Genomic DNA, 20,398 nt, shown 5'->3' on the forward strand with positions numbered 1-20,398 from the left:
AGGTTGAAAAACTCGAAAAAATCCAAATTTTATTAGTTTGGTTTGGTTTAAAAATTTAAAATTTTTACACAAATGGTTTGGTTTGATATTTGAAAAACCCGAACCAACTCGATCATGTACACCCCTACTATTTTCTCACAAACTAAGAAATTGTTTGCGGATTACTCTCTCTACTCTCTATTGCTTCTCTATTTTTGGTGTGTCTTCAAGTGTTCAATTACTACTCTATTTATAGAGTTTTTGAACCTCTTGATTACATCATTGGTGACATAAATATGGTAGTCAAATTCCACAAAATTTGGCTGCCAAACTCTACCAAAACTATACCAAACTTTGACCACCAACTTCCACAAATATGGCTATCAACTTTCACATTTGTGACAAGTAATTTCAACAAAGTGGCTGCCAAATTAGTTGCTGCCAAGATTTTATTCCCACAGGCACTATGAATACCAAATATCGGACATTTTTGTCAAAAATTTAGTATGACTTATGAAGATAATTTTTTTTTAAAAAAAATTATACTAAAACTATTCCCTAGACAAGGCCAAACTTGAACATTTGTATTGAGAGTTGTGATCTTGACGATAACTTCAGACATTAACGACTGAATTTTCTCATGTATGTAACTATTTCTAAAACAAAAAAAAAAGTTAAAATAACAAAATCATAAACAACAAGAAGAAAACGAAAGGACTCACAAATCCATTTCTAGCTATCATAACTTTTGTTGCATTTTTTTCGTTGTGTGGCATAATATAAATTCTTGTTTTTGAATTTATTGGTGTGTTTGGTAGAAAGAAAACATTTTCTGAAAAATGTTTTCCAACTTTTTCATATTTGATTGGCTTAAATCTTTTGAAATATTTTTCAAATCAACTTATTTTTCTCAAATTTAAGAAAAATTACTTTCCTTAAAAAAGTAAGGAAAACATTTTCTAAACCAACCCCCAGAACCCCCCCCCCCCCACCCCCCACCAAACCAAAAAATATTTTCTACTCCCTAACAAAAAATAAAATATATTTTCTGAAAAATGCTTTTTTCATTCACCAACTAAACACAATATTTTCTATTTACCAACCAAATATGAGAAAATAAGTTAGAAATCAACTTATTTTTGAAGAAAACATTTTCCTTCATACCAAACACAGTGGCGAGGCCAGAATTTTCAAAAAAAAGGTTCAAAATATGGAGAAATTAACACACGAACTAGTCTAAGGGGTTCGACATCTTCTATATATATGCAAAAAATAATGTTAACGATATATAAGAGTAATACTTTTCGCTGAAGAGAGTTTGGATGAACTCCTAAGTATATGTTGGCTCCGCCCCTGACCAAACACACGGAAGTTGTAGCCTTCGAAGGACCAAACTTCAGACATTTTTAATTGATATTAAGCCATTTATTGGGTTAAACTTTAGTCGTTTTAGTGTGAGTAGTTGAAGTGCCAAAAATCAATAGCTTATGTTTTGAATTTTAATAATCAAATACATAATTCAAGGGCCACCGCTTCTCTCAAAAGAGGAGTTCAGTTCTTTCCTCTTCAAAATTGGTTGGGTTGGCTGTTCCAGTTCACATGTTAGCAAAATTCTTCTATTTTTGGTTAGTATATGATGATTTTTTTGGGTAGAACATGGACTTCCTTAACTACTATTTTCATGTCGTTTATTTATCCATCTAGGTTTCTCTTTACCTGAGAAAATCTTCTTTGCATTTGTAGCAAAAGTTGAAGATAATATGTGATTCCTTTGTTTACATCAACATATTCGACTTGTGAAATATTTTCAGCAAATTGAGACTTGAGTAGTTCATGTGTTTTAGGGTTAAGGGAGTACAAATTGTCGCATTCAACCCAACCTGGATGAGAAATTGGCTTTCTTTTACATTTGTTAAAAATAAAGTGAGGTATGAACTTCATTTTTCATTTCATCATTAGTTTCTTGACCAAATGTTTTTTATATCAATACGTTCAACTTATAAGTTTTCTTTTACAAAATTTGACGCGGCTTAATTGATGGTTCATCTGTACATGTGTGATGCCACCCACCTAAGGACAAGGTTTGTCCCTCCTAAAAGAGAGAAGAGTTATACATGTTGAGATCTGTTGTATCTATTTCCACTTTAAAATTCATGTGATGACATTTTTTTTTATATAGACACAATGAAGTTGCCGCATATATAACAGTACTTGAAAAGGCTTGACAGAAAAAGCCATGCATGCTGCTGAAGCAATTTCATATGACAAGTTTGTTAGAATGAAATATTTTTGAATTAATAGCATCAAGTAGGAGAAGGTGGTTATAGTGTCACAGTTGTGTTATTGGCAGCCCTTCCGCTCCATTTTTGTTGTTTCAGAGGAAATTACTCGAATAGTTAGTAGCAGGGAAACAACTATAGGTTGCGCTTGTTGATGAATTTAAACTATCACATATTCTTTAGTGATTGTATCTTATTTAATCAATTAGTTTGATGAAAATATGCAGATCTGTTTGTTTGCTTGTGATGTCTTTATGATGAACAGAGAGTGAGCTTATTCACTTTATCTGAACTCAAGCTTTATTAGTGCTTCAGACAATCTAGGTGTCTGTTTTAGTCCATACAAAAATTTAATGAGTTTACAAATAGATTATTTCTTTCCCTAACTCTTAAATTCCTCAGGTTAATCCATACAGATATTTAATAAAAAATATCACTTTATAAAAATGCATTGATGTAACGATCCTTTCTGTTGTTATAAGTAAGCTAATCGTAATAGAAATAGGGCGAGAAAACTTCTGGAGTACTGAGATGAAAATTTTAGACTAGGCTAAGCTTGAACAAAATCTGAGCGAGATGGAGTTTAGGGAAATTCTGAGAAGGGATTGGGTGAAATGTCTAAGTAGAGTTGGTTTGCCTTTTAGCTAAGACGTTAAGGAGTCTGCATGACTTTAAAGAATTGGATTCAGGTAAATTAAACTCCTGATATCGAATTTGGCGCGAAGGAGTTGGTCTGAAACGTCAAGGTTTGTAGGTGCATTGTGAAATGGGTAATTTTGGAGGAGTGCAGAGACGACCTAGGGCGAAACTCATCATTTTATCATAAAAATCTTTTGTAAAGGTATGTAACTTGCTTTCCTAACTTGGTATTGAGATTCTTAGGCCTTAAAATCGGTAGTTGTCACCCTAGGGAAGGGTTTGGGCTTAACCTAAGGTAGGGAAAATCCATTGTAGCCAAGATTATGGTACGCGTAGAACCTTGAGTGTTGATTAAAAGTTAGAGTCAGGTCATATGTTAGATCTCAGGGTTAGATTCCGAATCGATTGTCGGGTCGTGTCCTAGTTCGGTGTCGGGGCAGGATCCTGGATCAATTATTCAGAATTGTTTCCGAATCAAAAACTATTTTCCTAAAAAATATTTTCTACTCTCCCGCCAGAAATAAAAGATATTTTCTAGAAAATGATTTTTCATTCACCAACCAAACATTAAAAAATATTTTTCACTCACCAACCAAACATGAAAATAAGTTAGAAACGAACTTATTTTCCAAGAAAAACATTTTTTATGGAAAATATTTTCCTTCACACCAAACACACCCTTAATTTAAAACCTTTAGACATGAGTCGAGTTGCCTCAAATTACTAAATTCCATTAAAAATTCTTACATAATCGATGGAGGACAAGGGCAAAATTATCTAACAACCCCACATAAGAATTTGATTTTTCTTAATAATTTGTGTGTTTAAGGAGAGAGAGAGAGATAGGGTTTAAGAGGCTCAATAGGAGTGGGCCTTGAGTAAGAGGCTCATTAGACTAAAGTTGCTAATGAGTGGGTCTCGAATAATGTTAGTAGCTAGATAATTTAACTAAAAAAAACATTTAACCTTATGAAACTTTAATGCACGACGAGAGATCTCTTTTCAAGCTGATGAGTAGAAATTGAGTAAAAAGAAAATGACAAAAGAAATCTCACACGGAGATCAGTGTACCCATTGATCTATATGAAAAATAGAACTCTCAACGGATCCTTCGCACGTTAAGTATACTTCTTCTGTTCATCTTACTTTGTTCAACATGAAACTCGTAAATGACGTCTCATTTCTAAACATGCCGGTTTATTTCTTTAATCCAAAGATTGGCTTTTCGTCCTTTTATTCAGTTATAGAGCGAAGGGAGGAAGACAACTGAAATTTTAGATTAGAGACAAATATCTAACAATGTTTGGACTATAAGCCAAGTAATAGTTGTTATCCAATATATCTTTCATTACTTGTGTTATGATCCAAACATCAATCATCACTCGAAATAACTAATACAAATTGATATTGTCATTTGTAATTTGGATAAGAATCATTCAATTTGATGTTCCTTTTTCTTAATTAATTAAGTAGCTAAACTTTCTCTTTTCTTTATAAAGTGCATAATAATCACTGCTGATTAATTATTAGCTAGAAGAAAACACTTAAGGTAATTCCAAAATCCAAATAATAAACAATCAGACAAAATCAAACCCTAAATTCAACACCAATATTAAAACCTTTTTGTCACACACGACACAGGCCAAAAGCCATGAAAAATAACAGGATCACATGATCTAGCTGTTCACAATATTGAAAATTTTACAAACAATTCAAACAATAATCTTACAAACATTATTAATTCATTCATTTCATCCCCAAGCCAATGAAAGCAAGTAATTGAATTGGAATAGGTCAGCTTAGGCCGTGAGATCTGCAAAAATGAGGGGAAAAAAAGAAAAAAATATATCATTGCAATGGAGATATATGATCATTAAAAAAGTGTTTATACGTGGAGTATGGGAAAGTACTGGACCACAAAAGTCTATTATACGCAATTTTATCCTACATTTCTACAAGAGGTTATTTCTAAAGTTCAAAATTGTGACATTTTAGTCACATGACAATAAACTTATTGGTTACGTCATAGCTCCATATATCCCTTTTGTACTATAGTTATATTTAACGTTTCCTCTTAGATAAGGATAATAAATATTCCTACTAAAAGACTACTGACAAAAACTTAGAGAGTATAATCAGCTGCAGTCCAAATTGAAAGATTGGAAACTTTAGAAACAGAGAAGTACTAGTATTATATGATATGACATAAATATTTTTCGAAAATTGTTTTTCTGTAAAATGTTTTCCTACGTTTGGCTGGAGAATGGAAAACAATTTGTATGTTAGAGAAAAAAGTCAGTTATTAAAGATTGATAATAATATAGGAAATCAAATGGCATTCTGATATTAAAGAAATGAATCATGAACCTAACTTAATGTTAAAAAGTTAGCTCATAAGAGAAAAATTATCGAAGATCATATAAGGGGACTAAGGACCCTTTATCCATCGATATGGGACTCCAGCACCCACGCACATTCAGGACTGCACATTTCTAGAGCATGGACAATTTAAGATGGGGACCCAACATAGGAAATAATGAATTGGATGGGTCTGACTCTGATACATAAATGAATCTTGGATTAACGCAATCTCCAAAGCTAGTTCATGAAGAGAGGATTGCTCAAGATCATATAAGGAGACCGAAAACCTCATATCCCACTAATGTAAGACTCCAACACCCGCGCATCACCCAAGAGTGGACACTTTAAGCGTGGACAAGATAATATGGGTGTCCCAACATCAGAAACAATGAATTGGGATGAGACTGACTCTGATACCACGTAAGAAAATGGATCTTGGGACTATATCAATCTTGAAAAATAACTCATGAGAGAAGAATTGTCTAAAAAGGAGACGAGGGACCCTTTTTATCCCCGTAATAGCTCAATTTCTAGCTGAAGTGCACAGTGCACTCACAACGATTTTCAGTCTGACACCAATCAACCTTGAGCTTCGAGCATGGAGTCGTAGCTCGGCCACGTAATAACACTCAAGTTCTATTAAATAGCCTTAAAACTAGTGTCAAATCTTTTTATTTTTATACTATAGCATAGACCTAGCTTTCTAGCCCATAAATAAGCCTTGGACAAAGAATTAAGGAGTTACTACTTAATGGTTAGGAAATTAATTATTTATGTATTAAATTAATATACTTAGTATCATATTTGATAGCATTTTTATTTGTTATGTATAAAACTTAGCACGTTAGCTATGTTGTTTAATTTTTAGTTAACAATTCTATATAATTGTAAGGTATGAGTTAATTTATGTATTATTTAATGCAAGGTGAAAATAAAATAAATAATAAATAAACTCTGCAAAATTCTACATTACTAATATCTATAAAACTCTAATCAATGACCAAACGATCCATAAGTACTTATTTGTTACTCCACCAAACAATCATTGTAGTGTTGTCCCCAAAATGAATTATGCAATGCGCGATCCAAATATAATCTGACTCAAATACGAAATTCGAACACTGAGTGAAAAAAAAACGCTTTATATGTTATTTGTTAAATTTGATCTTCGACGTAACTAACAACTCAAAAATTAGCTCAAAGAAAAAATGATTATTCAAGCCTTATAAGAACCTCAAGATTCCATATCATTCAAAAATGTGGGACATTCCATTCATAATCCCCTCACATCTAAAGCTAGACATTCTTTATTCAGGGTTCCATTATTTGATCCAATGCGTGCAGATTCATGGATACGAATTGTAATTTCCACCTCAGGCAACTATTCGATTTCCTAGGACCCACTTTAGGTGTGGCTTTAATACCATGTCAAATCAATATTGGGCCTAACTCTATTTTTAACCTTTGGTCTAGCACTACACAAAAAAGGGAAAAATGTACTATAAATAAAAAGATTCCAAGAAACAGATAGAAGAAAACAAAGAAAGGAGGATTTACAGCGAAAAATGTGTTACTTTATGTATTATCAGTTTGACCATGTCGCGCTACATGGAAATTGAGCAACAAAAGATTAATTGATTTCAAAATAAGTTATTTTAAGATTATAATAATCGAATCAGAATAAAATAATGATGGGATAATCTAATGAATATATTTTTATTACTCAGTAAATATTAATAACTTTGAGAGAAAAGCTTTGGGAAAGGACATATTTGTCATTATATTATTTTATCTTGAGATTAGTTATTATGAATTTTGGAATCCAAAATTATATTAAATATGAGATAAAATAATTTTACAATTTATCCCGAAATTATTTGTTATTCTAAATCAAACCATTCAGTATGCATGCAATAATAATAATATATTCAGTATAATTTCACACGTGGAGTCTGAAAAGGATAGTACGTACCTTGATCAGTTAGGAGAAGAGAAACAGATGATTCAACCCTGACGTGTTTAACGCATGAAAGACCAAGCATGCTACCTGCTTTCACTTGACTGTTGTTTTTGCCCAATTTGGTTTCAATATCTGGATGAACCTTCCTTTTCAACACTTTCGTCATCAACTACAAAACATTTAATTTATCACAATTGATTAAATTTGATTAGACAATAATGGAGTCAGAATTTTTAATTTATGAGTTGTTCTGAATCATTATTTACGTATACTAAATGAAACTTTTAACACAAATTCTACAATGTTTTAACTAAAATTACTGAGTTACGAGCACAGAGCGTTTAACTTGCATTGTGACTCCGCCCCTGCATTGCATGCACGCAAAAGAAAAGAAAAGAAAAATATTTAACTTTTACATATTGATTATATGTAAAAGAATTCTCTCTTTTAAATTATGAATTCCACTTTAACAACATTCTTCGAGGTTGTTTTGCTTACGAATAATTACATGTAGTTACCTTTAACACTACATCAAAAATATTATTAGCGGGTAGGCGTTTGGCTCTTCGGTTCGATTTTATCAAACTTCGGTTTGGTTTTTTGGTTTTCAATTTTAGAAAAGCGTGCACCGTATATTAAACCAAACTAATTCGGTTCGGTTCGGTGTTTTTAAATCGGTTTTTCGGTGTGAATGAAAAATAAAATAAGGATAAAGTATAAGATATTTAGAAATTTAAAACTATGTTAAGGAATGATGCGTATTACTGTGGAACACCTATTGTGCTAACTAAAAGACTATATTTGTCTTTATCAAGAACATTGTGCCTCCAACAATTTATCAAGAAAAACAAGTGAATGTACATTGGTAGAAATATGTTTGAGTTTCTCTTGGAAATTAATATTTCAAGTTACCTATTGAATTGTACATTTGGTGTTACTTTGATTTGTTCATGAATGATTTAATTGTTGATTGAATTTTTAATTTTTAGTTAAGAGAATGACCATATATATATAAAAAAAAAATTCTGCTTTTCCGTGCACCAAAGTTTTGAGACCCTTACACAGAACACCGAATTGAAGAACCGAACTTCCGAAAAAATAACACCGACACCGAATCGAAAAGCCGAAGAACCGAATTAGTTCAGTTCGGTTCGGTTTTTCGATTTTCTGGTATTTATGCCACCCCTAATTAGCAGTAATTAATTAACGACAATAGCTTAATTGCCGCTAAATATGTTTTTTTAGCGGCAATTAGCACTCTTTGTATATGTCCTTAAAGCCTTTAGCGACATTGGTTCTAATGACACTTAACTAATGAGGGTAAAAACTTAAGCACTCTTTATTAATGTCTATATTTATTGCCGCTAAATGTTGTTTTTGTTGTAATGTAATTTGATATGATAAAGTAATTATTTTTTAATAACGTTAGTGTTTGTAAAATTTAATTTATATTTTCGATGGAAGAAAGTTAAATTTACTTTAAAGATGTGGCTTAGTGGTCAATGAAGTCGTTGAGAATCCTAAAGTCTCATGTTAAAACTCAGCGGGAGACAAAAAACATGGAGTTACCTATTGTCTGTTGCTGGTGGGAGGTGACACCGAACACCACAATTATATTTTAAAAAAAAAAAGTAAATAAAAATATAAATACTTTTACTCACTTTTTGTAGCTTTTGGATCGGCTCGTCCTTGACACGTGGAATGAGCTTTTTGGCGAAAGAAAGTCCATTTTTGACTTGTGGAGACGAATTAGACTTCTTAGTGAAAATGTCTGACTCTGTAATTTTGTTTGCAGAACGACGATCCGCCTTACGGTGATGATGATCAGAATCAGCAGAGAACAAATCTGCTAGAGTGATCCTTTCTTTTTTCATCATCTTAGTATTGGTCTGATCAGTAGATGAGTTGTTGTTTGACTCAATAATGTCCTCATTATAAATCATTTCATCTCCAATATTTTCATATATTAAAGGGTACAATTCTTCATTAATTCCCTCATGATCATTAAATGGAATTTCACATTCTTGAATTTCATTTTCCACTGAATAGTATTCTTCTTCTTCTAATTCTTCCTCTTCCTCTAGGGATTCAATGTCTATGACACTCTGTTGATCTTGAACATTTTTCATGAGTGGATCAAATCCAAATGTGCCAATTGTAAGTATTCCTCCATTCCAAATGTCTAACATATGTGCAAATGAGGCATCTTGAAGAAGAATTTGTGTGTCATGATGACCAATAATTTCATTGCTAATCTTTAGTTCATCAATATCTTTCCTCCCATCTGCCAAATATAAAACACAGGAATTAGCGACAGATAAATAATGTAGGCTATGAACTGCTAATTATAAATTAGCGATGAAATTCGTGGCTAATATAGCATCACCTTTTTGATGAAATTTGCGATGCACCCAATTGAAGATCTAAAAATACAAGAAAAAAGTGCAACAAATAGAAGTTATTATAAGAAGTACTCTAATAGAACAATGGATAAGAAAAGAAGAAAGAACACACTATAATTGAATTTTTGAAATTTGTACCTTCATTGGGTTTTTTTTTTTCTCTTTTGTGATTTGTTCAATTGATTGAGTAGTGGGAATGTGAGTTGACTGGAGTTGGAAAATGTATGTTACACAGTAAATAACTAATGCCATTTGGAAAACAAAATATGTGGTCATATTTGGTAGATGGTTTGAGATCTTGACACGTGTTAAAGGGGAAGAAACTACATTAGGGCCCCTATAAGTATAGGCAATGTTTGGAGATTGCATGGCATGACATGTTTCATCAAAATACTACGTTAGGTTTCATCTCTATGGCTTCATCGATGGTGCCCAAGTGTCTCCAAATGACGTTATTGCCCCTCTACCTTTTAAATGAGATATTTGAGAAAAAATAATTTAATTATATATATTAGAGTAGGGGTGTACATTACCGGGTTGGTTCGGATTTTTCAAATATCAAACCAAACCATTTGTGTAAAAAAAATTAATTTATAAACCAAATCAAACTAATAAAATTCGGATTTTTTCGGGTTTTTCAACCTAGGGTTGGTTTGGATTTTTCAAATACCAAACCAAACCATTGTGTCGAATTTTTAAATTTATAAATCAAACCAAACTAATAAACCTCGGATTTTTTTTTCCAGATTTTTGGATTTTCTCGTTTAAGTTTGCATACAAACATATAATTAACTTATGCTCCAAATATTTCTTTAGTCCAACCAAAATACAATTATCTAAGATGTTTCTTAAGAAAATAACACAAAATATGAGATGAGTACTGATGACAATAAAATATTCAATAAAAAATAATAATGAAATCATCGTATAAAATAAATATTGCAAAGTCATAATGAAAATTATCATAATTTAAAAAGTACTAAATCATGCTAAAATAAGTTTAATAGGTATTAGTTACATTACTAGATATTTAAGGAAAATTAAAATTAGATTATGTATTTAATTGTCTAAACCAATGTATTTTAATTGTCTAAACCAATGTTGAATTGATTTTCTTTTTGTATTAGTATTAATTTGATTTTGATTTAAGTTTTATTATAAGTATCAACATCTATGAACTATAATCTTTATTGGACCATTCCGAATTCTAAGTTTTAAACTTGAAATAATATATTAAAAGATAAAAACTATGAAATAGCATAAGAAATATTTTAAAATTATATCAAAGTAAATATTTTTTTGTATAAAATAAAATTTTAAAATTACATATATAATGTCGGGTTGGTTTTTTTAGTTAAAACCAAACCAACCCAAATATAGTCGGATTTTTTTCCAATACAAAACCAAGTCAAACCAAACCACTAGTCGGATTTTTTTTCGGTTTGACTCCCAAATATAGTCGGGTTTTTTTTCCCAATACCAAACCAAGTCAAACCAAATCACTAGTCAGGTTTTTTTTTCGATTTGACTCGGTTTTCGGTTCGATTTTGTACACCCCTATATTAGAGTGTATATATAAAGTGTAATAAAGAGACTTTCATATATCGGCTTAGTTGGAACAGTTTGTAGCCGTGAAGATATAGTATTTAGGCTTAACTCAACAGAGAGGAAGGTTACTTAAGTCCATATAAGGAGATCATCAGTCCATTCTCCAATCAATGTGAAGCTTTGACCTACTCTATCACTCCCCTTCACATTCAGGCCTAATTTGAGCGTGTATCGAGAGCCCAAACGGAAATGGACCTGGTGACTATGATACCATGTAAAGATATTACGCATGGGTCTAACTCAACCTCAAAAACTAACTCTAGAGGGAGAATTGTCCAAGTCCATATAAGGAGATCACCAGTCTATTCTCCAAATAAAAAATTTCATCAATAATGAAAATCACATTGATACGAATATACGCTGATATTAATATAATACAAATATAAAATACTAGTAATTACAATAGAAAAAATTGTTTGTATACTTTTTTCGGTTCTATTGTTATAGGCTTTACGATCAATCAGATTAGATTGATATTTGTTCAACATAAGTCATCAAAAGAATTTCAGTGACCATCAAAGTATCAAAACCAAGATTTTTAATTTCAGAAAATGGATTTCAATTCAAAAAGCGAATAACTACATGGATAAGTTCAAATTAGTTAATTACCCCTTAATTTTGGGATCCAAATTAAAGATTTTTTGTAATGACCCCTTTCGATCATTATGAGTAGACCAATGGTGAAAGATTTGGATCAGAAAACTTTTTGAGTAGTAACTTAAAAATCTTAGGTTAGGCCAGTCTCAGTTGAAATCTTAACAATGTGGGGATTAGGGAGATCGGGGAAGGGATTGGGGATAATGTCTAAGCTTAGATCATGTTTTCTAGTACTTAAGACATTAAGGAACCCCATAAGGCCTTTCGAAATCAAATTCGGGTAAATGGGACTCTCAATATCAAACATGGAGTGAAGGGGTAGTATAGAACGTCAAGGTTTGAAGGTTTGTTGCGAAATAAAGTAACTGGGGAGGATTTATGAGTTTCTGCCTCCATACAAGCCGCTATAGCAAGTGTCATACCGCAATAGCAGGATAAATTAATTTCCGTTGTAGCATGTGGGTTGCTATATCAGGTTGGGCCATTATAGTGGACTTAGTCAGATTTTTGTGCAGAAAAGTCCCAAAATCGACCTAGGGCATTTTCATCATTCTCTTTTATAAAGGTAAGTTAATTACACTCTTAACATGTAAATTGATTCTTAAACCCTAGAGCAATGGTGGTCAACTTTATGTGAGGGTTTTAACTTGGAATTATGGTGGGAAAGGTCTTGATTGGGTATAATGATCATGAATTTGTCCTAGGGTTAAGATTTGAGTATAATTCGGGTGTTATTAGGTCATTCATTATTGATTGTTGTATTTATTATTATTTTAGATCAAGAACAAGTCAAGGTCTTGCAATAGGGGAAAGCTTGAATTCTTTAGAGTTTTCACGACTTGATTCGAGGTAGGTAATTGTTGTTTATTTCCAATGCATGTAATATTTTCATGTTAACTACTTTATACTATTACTTGTGCAATACATGCAGAAAACCCATAAGGGGTGAATATGAAATGATATCTTGTTACTAAATCTCATATGAACCTGTTAATTTATTTGTGGCTTCAAGTGTGATTGTTCACTGTGATTGTGATTGTGCATATTGTTTGTGATTGATAGTTGACTTGGATACCATATCGGTACATTAACTATGATTAACTCGGGTACCATGCTAGTACACTAACAGTTTGGGTATGAGTTCCATGAGTGAACTAATATATGTTGTTGTGATCACATGGGACATGCTTCATGTGTTGGTTAAGTCAAGATTGATGATATAACATCCGACAATTTAACATGAATATGAAGAAGCTTGAAATTGGAAGTAGTCATTTTTGGAAAAATTCAGAATTTAGAAATTTGGCTAAGTTCAGAATCTGGAAATTTGGCTAAGTTCAGAATCTGGAAATTTGGTTAAGTGTGGGAAAAAGTGAGTTTTTGGCCAACTTTGAGCAGTCATAACACCTAGCTCAGGATGATTTAGGAGTAGTTCCAGTTATGTTTGCGAAGCTTGTGGAATGGTCTTTCCAACACCACTGAGTTTGCTTGATTTCGAGTTCATATGAGGGAGTTATGCCCTTTGGAAGTTGGGCAGTTGGCAGAGAAATCCGTCCGGAAATTTTAAGGGTATTTTGGTCTTTTCCCTAACCAATTATTTTGGTTATATTGTTGTGTTAGACTGATTTTTAGATCAGTTTGTCCCATTTTAAAAGAGTGAGAGTTAGGGCTTGAGAGATAAGAGAGAAAGAAGAGAAGAAGAAGAGGAGAAAGGGAAGATCAAGCAAGGAGATCATCGTGGATATCATCGGGGGTGATCCCTACTAGGTATGTGAGTTCTTAGTGTTGGGGTTGGTCCTTTCCCCCACACTCCAAACTCGTTTTTAATTCTGAAAATGATTGGTTGTGTTGTTGAAATTGTTGGTTGTGTTGTTGATTGTGGTGTTGAAGTTTCTTGTTGATTTGGGACATGATTTGATTGTGTTTTTGAGTTGAATCTCTTGTATGTTGAGGGATTTTATGATCCTTAGTGTTGGGGTTGGTCCTTTCCCCCACACCCCAAATTCGTTTTATTTTCAAGAAAAGATTAGTTGTGTTGTTGAAGTTGTTGGTTGTGTTGTTGATTGTGGTGTTGAAGTTCCTTGTTGATTTGGGACATGATTAAGTTGTGATTTTGCTGTTGGAACCTTTGAGATTGAGAGGGTTTAGAGTTGGGAAGAAACAAGGGGAAAAAGTCAAATTTTTGGGGGAAAAGGGTTGGGCTGTCGCGCCAGCCAGCGCACCCCAAAAAGGGACGTTAAACTTTCCCCTTGGGGCAGAACGCCCAACAGGCCCCTCTGAAGTTTGAGGGCTGGCGCCCCGCACCTCTTAGAGCGCCAAGGACGCCAATCCTTCCCTTTACCTCTCATTCCCCACTTTTTCATACATGTTCCTTGGTAAAGTACCTATGTTTTATAGTTGTTTCCAATACTTTAAGGTACATCTTAACATCCCAAACTCATCCATAACATGTGATCAAACACCTTAAATTCATAATCCGATTCAAGGAGAGTTAGTTTCCAAGTCAAGTGAAGTTAGAGCCAAGCTTAGAAGTTAAATAAGTCAAAGCAAGTTTTTTTTAAAGTTGTTCAAGAGCCTTTAGTGAACGTTTTAACTTCATTTCAAGATTCAAGTTTCAAGTCAAGTAAAAGGGTATAGAGTTTCAAGTCAAGTAAAAGAGTACAGATTTTCAAGCTTAGTAAGAGTCTCAAGTTTCAAGTCGAGTAAGAGTCTCAAGTTTCAAGTTAAGTCAAGAGTTTAAAGTTGAGCTCATTTCTCAAAAGGCTATTAGGGAACTAAGTATTCCCAAAGGAGTTTATAAATGTTTTTACATTTGAGTAAGAGGGGAACCATGTTTTCCAAAAAAGCATTTGGGCTAAGTTTTGAGTAATTACCTCAACTAAAGCAAGATGTGTTTAAAGACACTTATGAGCCAAAGTATTTTTTGGAGTAGTATTGAGCACCGAATTGGGGACACAAGTTCATATTAACTCAACTCTCCATAAGAACCATGCGCCAACATGGGATTTCTCGGGTCATACTTTTTAGATGATCACAAAAGTTAAGCTAGTGGCTCCACTTAGTAAAGTTAGCTTCCTATATCACGGCAAGGTATAGGATGGTCCTTGGACAACGTGAGGTAAAATGTTGTATCATCACTAGGGCTCATAGTGGTGGTTGTCGATTAAAGAACCTCCCACATAAGTTATATTACTTTTATATAAGTAAAGTTGAGTTGTTATTGTTTCATCATTGACAAGCTAAGTTGTTTATACTGTTTTACAAGCCTTATATATTTGCATGTGTCTTATTGCTTTATATATTGAGTTCAGTTATTCATGATTCGAACAGAGCCAAGGTAAGAGTTCTTTTCTACTCTTTTCAAGCTTAAGTTGTGGTTTAGCTTTTCAACTCGCATACTCGTACATTCCATGTACTGATGTCAGTTGGCCTGCATCTTATTATGATGCAGACGCAGGTACCCAGGATCAGCATCCAATACGCCGTTGATCCAGCTGAGCACTCCAAAGTCAATGGTGAGCCTCCTTGCATCCCAGATGACTCAATTATTTTGTGTTCTTAGTTTTGTTTTATTAGGGTGTGCGGGGTCTGTCCCAACATCAATCTCAGTATTTTAGAGGCTTCATAGACAGTTAGTCAGTTAGTTTTGAGTCTCTCATCTATGTATATATGTAAATATTCTATTTTGAGATTTGAGTTGTCTTTGTGGCCAGATTTTATAAGTTAAGTTGTTTTGTAACCTTGCATTTGCATTGAGTTATTCTATTGGGTTAGGTTTCCGCTGAGTTAAGAAAGTCAGGCCAAGGGTTCGCTTGGGGCCAGAAATGGTCTCCGGGTGCCGGTCCCGCCCAGGGTGTAGGCTCGGGGCGTGACAGATGATTGTGAGTCTATATATATGGTGACTTGTTGATATATGTGTACGATTGTATTACTATGTTTTGGTTGCATGTTTACATTCATATATTGAAACTGGTTGTATGATCATACCAGTGTATTGTGATTGTGTAGTGATATTGCACTTGCAGTTTCCTTGTTGAGCACATGACATATTTAAGCAGAACGTACGAGATCATGGGCGTAGCTATGTTATAGTTAGGATTCCCAATTGGATACCCTTCGTCAAAAAATAATATTGTATATGTAAGTAAAATGATACATGAAATGATTAAATAACATATTCTGGACACTCGTAATAGAACAAGATGTTGTAGCTCAGTGATTTTAGACACCTTGACAGACCCTTGGGGTGCTCACGTGTTAAAATCTCACTAGCTCCCTTTCTGACACCCTTTGTGAAATTTATGGCTCCGCCAACGAGACCTCACTTGTGAGATCAACGACATGAATCCAAGTGTGAGCTATTTCTTCTGGGCTACCATGGATTCCTTCTTGTTTCTTTGTCCATCTTTTCGAACTCAGACATTTCATAGATTTTAGTTTATTATTTTCTTGGTTGGGGTTGCATCCCCCTTTTCCATATACTTTAGAGTTTTGATACTTCGACTTTCAGTTTCTAGGAGGTTGTTTCTACATAGTTATTTTAATGATAATTGATTGAATTTACGAAAACTTAATCCTTTATTTATTTTGAAATGTTTTTTTATATTTTATATAATATGTTTGCTTCTTAATAATGATTGATGGATTAGACTAAGATTACTAATTGGTTCTCCCATCAGAGGATCAGTGTGGATGTCACTTACATCAATCTGAATCGTGACATTTTTCCCGAGGCATAAGGAAAATTTTGAAATAGAATAATATTTAGTTCATACAATAGAAACGATCACAATAGCTTATGTACAAAGAACGAGCAAAACCCCAATGGATTTTTGTTTGCTATATATATTTAAAATTACTAAACAAGTCCTTCTGAATTAATTTTATTTTTTAAGAATATCCATCTTTTTACTAATTAATTAATATATATATATATATATATATATATATATATAACCTCACTAAGTTAATACTAGATAAATTAATAATCTCTGTAAGATAATATTTTCCTCTGGTCTCGACTTGGGGCAATAGAAAAAATCACTTATTTCGATAAGATAATAAGATAATATATTTTCATAAGACCTCTATATAAATAAATGGTCCCATTATTATTATAAATTAATAATTCTTTAAAAGTACAAATATATCTAAGACAATTTAGTAAATGTGATTTTATTGTGTTCTATTTTTTGTTAAATTTTAAATCTAGTTGAAGTGCATCTCTAACTTTTCTTATTGCACCCAAAAGTTTGTTGTTATCTTTTCGAACTATACCATAAAATTGTGAAGAGTTGTAGATACGATAAGTGTTTCCTTACGCGTAACTGGTTCTAATGTATTGTATCATCTAGAACTTCATCATCAACATTATTTTTTTTATTTGTATCCACAATTTCTTCTAAGTTCTAGACCTCTGAATATGTATCATTTTCACCTGGATAATCCAATAGGTTATTGGCGTCCTTTTTATTGCGGTAACTGAGATTACTAATCATGACCTCAAGTTTATGAATAACGTTTTCACATGCGGGTTCATTCAAATTCTCTAAGATTTCATAATCCAAACAAATTTTGTAGTGTCGACAACAATTTATTTTTGTCTCTTGCTGAACACTTGTCGTCCAAGCCGGAATTACAAAATTGATAGCATCCAAAACATTAATCTTTTGTGGATTGGTTTCATGTTCCACTTCATAAAACGTTTTAATATCCTACAGTAATATTGGTTGTGATAATACATCTTGAAAATCTCTTACTATCCCAATACCACAAGATGGAATCTCAAAACACTCTATAAATTAATAATTATTAATTTATCGATTAAATAATATCCCTATAAATTAATAATATTTTATGGTTCTGACTATATTAATTTATAGAGGTTTTAATGTATATTGATTATGAACTACATATACAACGGCTAAATTAAATTTATAATAATAATAATAATACTTTTTCTTTCCTTATTTATTTTGATTATGAACTACATATACAACGGCTAAATTAAATTTATAATAATAATAATACTTTTTCTTTTCTTATTTATTTATCAAATATTATTAATTTGATTTCTCTTTTTACTTCTCATTTTTGACAAATCAAGGAAGGACAATTTATTTTTTTCCATTATATATACCCTCAATTTATTAATATTGAATTAATGTTTTTGAAAATGTAGTGAGTAAATATATTTGAGACTCCATCAATTAATAGGATAAAATGGTAAACTCACTATGTCAATCATTGTTTTCTTAATAGGTGTGTTAAGTCAAAATTTGACAAGTAAAAATGGATGGAGTGAGTACTTCCTTCGTTCCATATTAGTTGATCATTATACTAAGAATAGTTGTCTCATATTAGTTGTCCATTTTACTAAATAAAAAAAGTATTAATTTTGTTTTCTATAATACCCTTGCAATTGATTCTTTTTTTAAAGTGTTCATATTTATTGTAAAGTTTCTAAAAATATTTTTAAGAGGTAATTTAGTAAAATTATCTTATTATTTATTATTTCTTAAACACCGTGTAAAATAAAAAGTGACCAACTGAAAAGAGGGAGTAATAACTATAGAAGTTAATCATTACAGTCATGTATTTTTGTTGTATTTTTCAAAAGTGATCTAACTTTGCTTAATTAGCCTTTATTATCATTTTAGTCGTAAATACATAACTTTTAATGCTTATTTAATAACGTGAAAGTTATATAAATTTTTTAAAAATATATTTAAAATTAAAATAAGTACTTGGAGTTAATTAGGACCCAACATAACCTAACCTATTCATGTAGTTTTTGGTTTTTGGTATCTGATATCATTTGTGATTTATTGTGTTTAGGCAACTACACCTTGTTGTTATCGTTACCATTTCTTGCATATATGTTCCACACTACTTTGCTTTAGTTATCATGTTTTTCGTTTAATTACTCTTTTGATTTGCTAAGCAAAGGGTCTTTCATATACAAACTCTCTACCTCAACGAGATAGTAATAAAACTTGTGTATACTCTACCCTCTTCAGACCATACTTTGTGAGAGTTTACTAATTGAAAGTAGCTTGCGTTAGAAAAAGAAAGAATGAATTATCTTATTCAAAGTGAACCTAAAATGATGATGGTTATAGGTCTCTATCATGATTCAAAAGTTGTTCATAAACTTTGTATGTCATGATCAAAAGTTGGTCATAAACTTTGTATCTTGAAATCACATGCAGAATGCTCAAAAGAGAAGACATGTATCCCACAAATGTGGCTTTTGCAAGGGAGAATGACAACTTTAATTAGTTATTTTCGCCTTCATATAGTGGGCATTGCCTAATCTTGTAAAGCACATATATCCACCTTGTTAGGTTATAGTTATAAAAGGTTCACTACTTACGTTTAATTTTGATGATGCCAAAGTTTGGGAATTAAATTATTATGAAAGGGTTCAATTGTTAAGCTCATACAAGTCGTTTGGTATGTTGGACAAGCATTAGTCCTGAGATAAAATTTTGGTATTGACTTATTCCTTATTTGATTACTAACTTTGGGATAAGTTATATCATAATTAGTAATTTATATCGAGACATGATATCTCAGAGGATGGAATAATAGTATCAGTTTAATTATCTTGGAATAAAATAATAAAAATGACAAAAATACCTTAGAAGTCTCTCAACCCTTTTTTTCTACTAAATAAGATGAAGAATATTTTTATAACTGCTTAAATAAGGGCGATACGAACTCGTAAACTATTACCTATATATTATTAGATAAGCCTATGTACATAGTAAATAATTATCATTAGATTCAAACACATATAAACATTGGAGTATATTGAAATTTGAATACACCCTATACCTAGTCTAACGAATAATAAAGTGGCAATATATTTAATTTGTTGTGGGTTCTAATTTGAGTTATAATGAAACATTTTACATGAACAAATGCGTTCATTAATAATGGCGTAATCTATAGATAGAAAAAGGTCTCATGATGCCAAACTATTATGTTATTGAGAGAATTTAAATTCTTTCGTACAATGATTATATAACTCATTTATGCTAGAAGATATATAGATAGTCAAAATTATGCTAGTCCCACCTCTTTTTTTGAGATAATACACATTACACATTTAATTTTGTGGAACTACAACCACATTTTTAGTATACAATGAAGCAATTTGACAGCTAGTGCCATGTCTCATTGTAGCCAGAGTAAAAGTTGACCACATCCCACTCTAGGCTTTTTTATGACTATAGGATATGTTTGGTCATAAAAATTATATTTTATCGGTTTCAATTTATTTGGTTTGTATACTAAAAATATATTTGTCTTTTTACTTGTTCATGATTTTAGCAAATTAAGATAATTTTATTATTTCATTCAATACGATTTTTATCATTAAACAACTACATAAAATACTAGTACTCAAATTCAGATTTTCAAAGCATAATTCATAAGGTTAGTTTTGGTAAAATAAAAACCTCAAATAAATATTGTCTTAAGGGAAGTGTTCAGTCAATATGAGTGAAGTGATATGAAACATAGAGAGTATTCACTTTTTTCTGAAATAATTTCACTTTATTTGAAAA

The 20,398-nt window shown here is 31.9% G+C and overlaps 2 protein-coding genes across 2 annotated transcripts in view; one reads left to right on the forward strand and one right to left on the reverse strand.

Annotated features, from left to right (window-relative positions):
• Positions 1-20,398, forward strand: part of LOC125864709 (serine/arginine-rich splicing factor RS31-like) — a 100,127-nt gene that overhangs the window by 61,403 nt on the left and 18,326 nt on the right. The window lies entirely within an intron of this gene.
• LOC125864708 (protein TILLER ANGLE CONTROL 1-like) lies at positions 4,482-9,836 on the reverse strand. The gene is made up of 5 exons (XM_049544749.1): positions 9,759-9,836; positions 9,605-9,641; positions 8,880-9,502; positions 7,231-7,387; positions 4,482-4,710 (listed from the first exon to the last, which is right to left on the reverse strand). Exons 1-5 carry the CDS (start codon positions 9,762-9,764, stop codon positions 4,697-4,699), a joined length of 837 nt encoding a protein of 278 aa, XP_049400706.1. The 5' UTR covers positions 9,765-9,836; the 3' UTR covers positions 4,482-4,696.

This window comes from Solanum stenotomum, chromosome 5 (assembly GCF_019186545.1).
Source record: "Solanum stenotomum isolate F172 chromosome 5, ASM1918654v1, whole genome shotgun sequence".
Classification (NCBI taxonomy): domain Eukaryota; kingdom Viridiplantae; phylum Streptophyta; class Magnoliopsida; order Solanales; family Solanaceae; genus Solanum; species Solanum stenotomum.

Coding starts and splice junctions, on each gene's coding strand:
- LOC125864708 (XM_049544749.1), bottom strand. Junction 9,503..9,604: donor TCGCAAATTTCATCAAAAAG/GTGATGCTATAT, acceptor TATATTTGGCAG/ATGGGAGGAAAGATATTGAT. Junction 7,388..8,879: donor CGATCCAAAAGCTACAAAAA/GTGAGTAAAAGT, acceptor AATGTTTTGTAG/TTGATGACGAAAGTGTTGAA.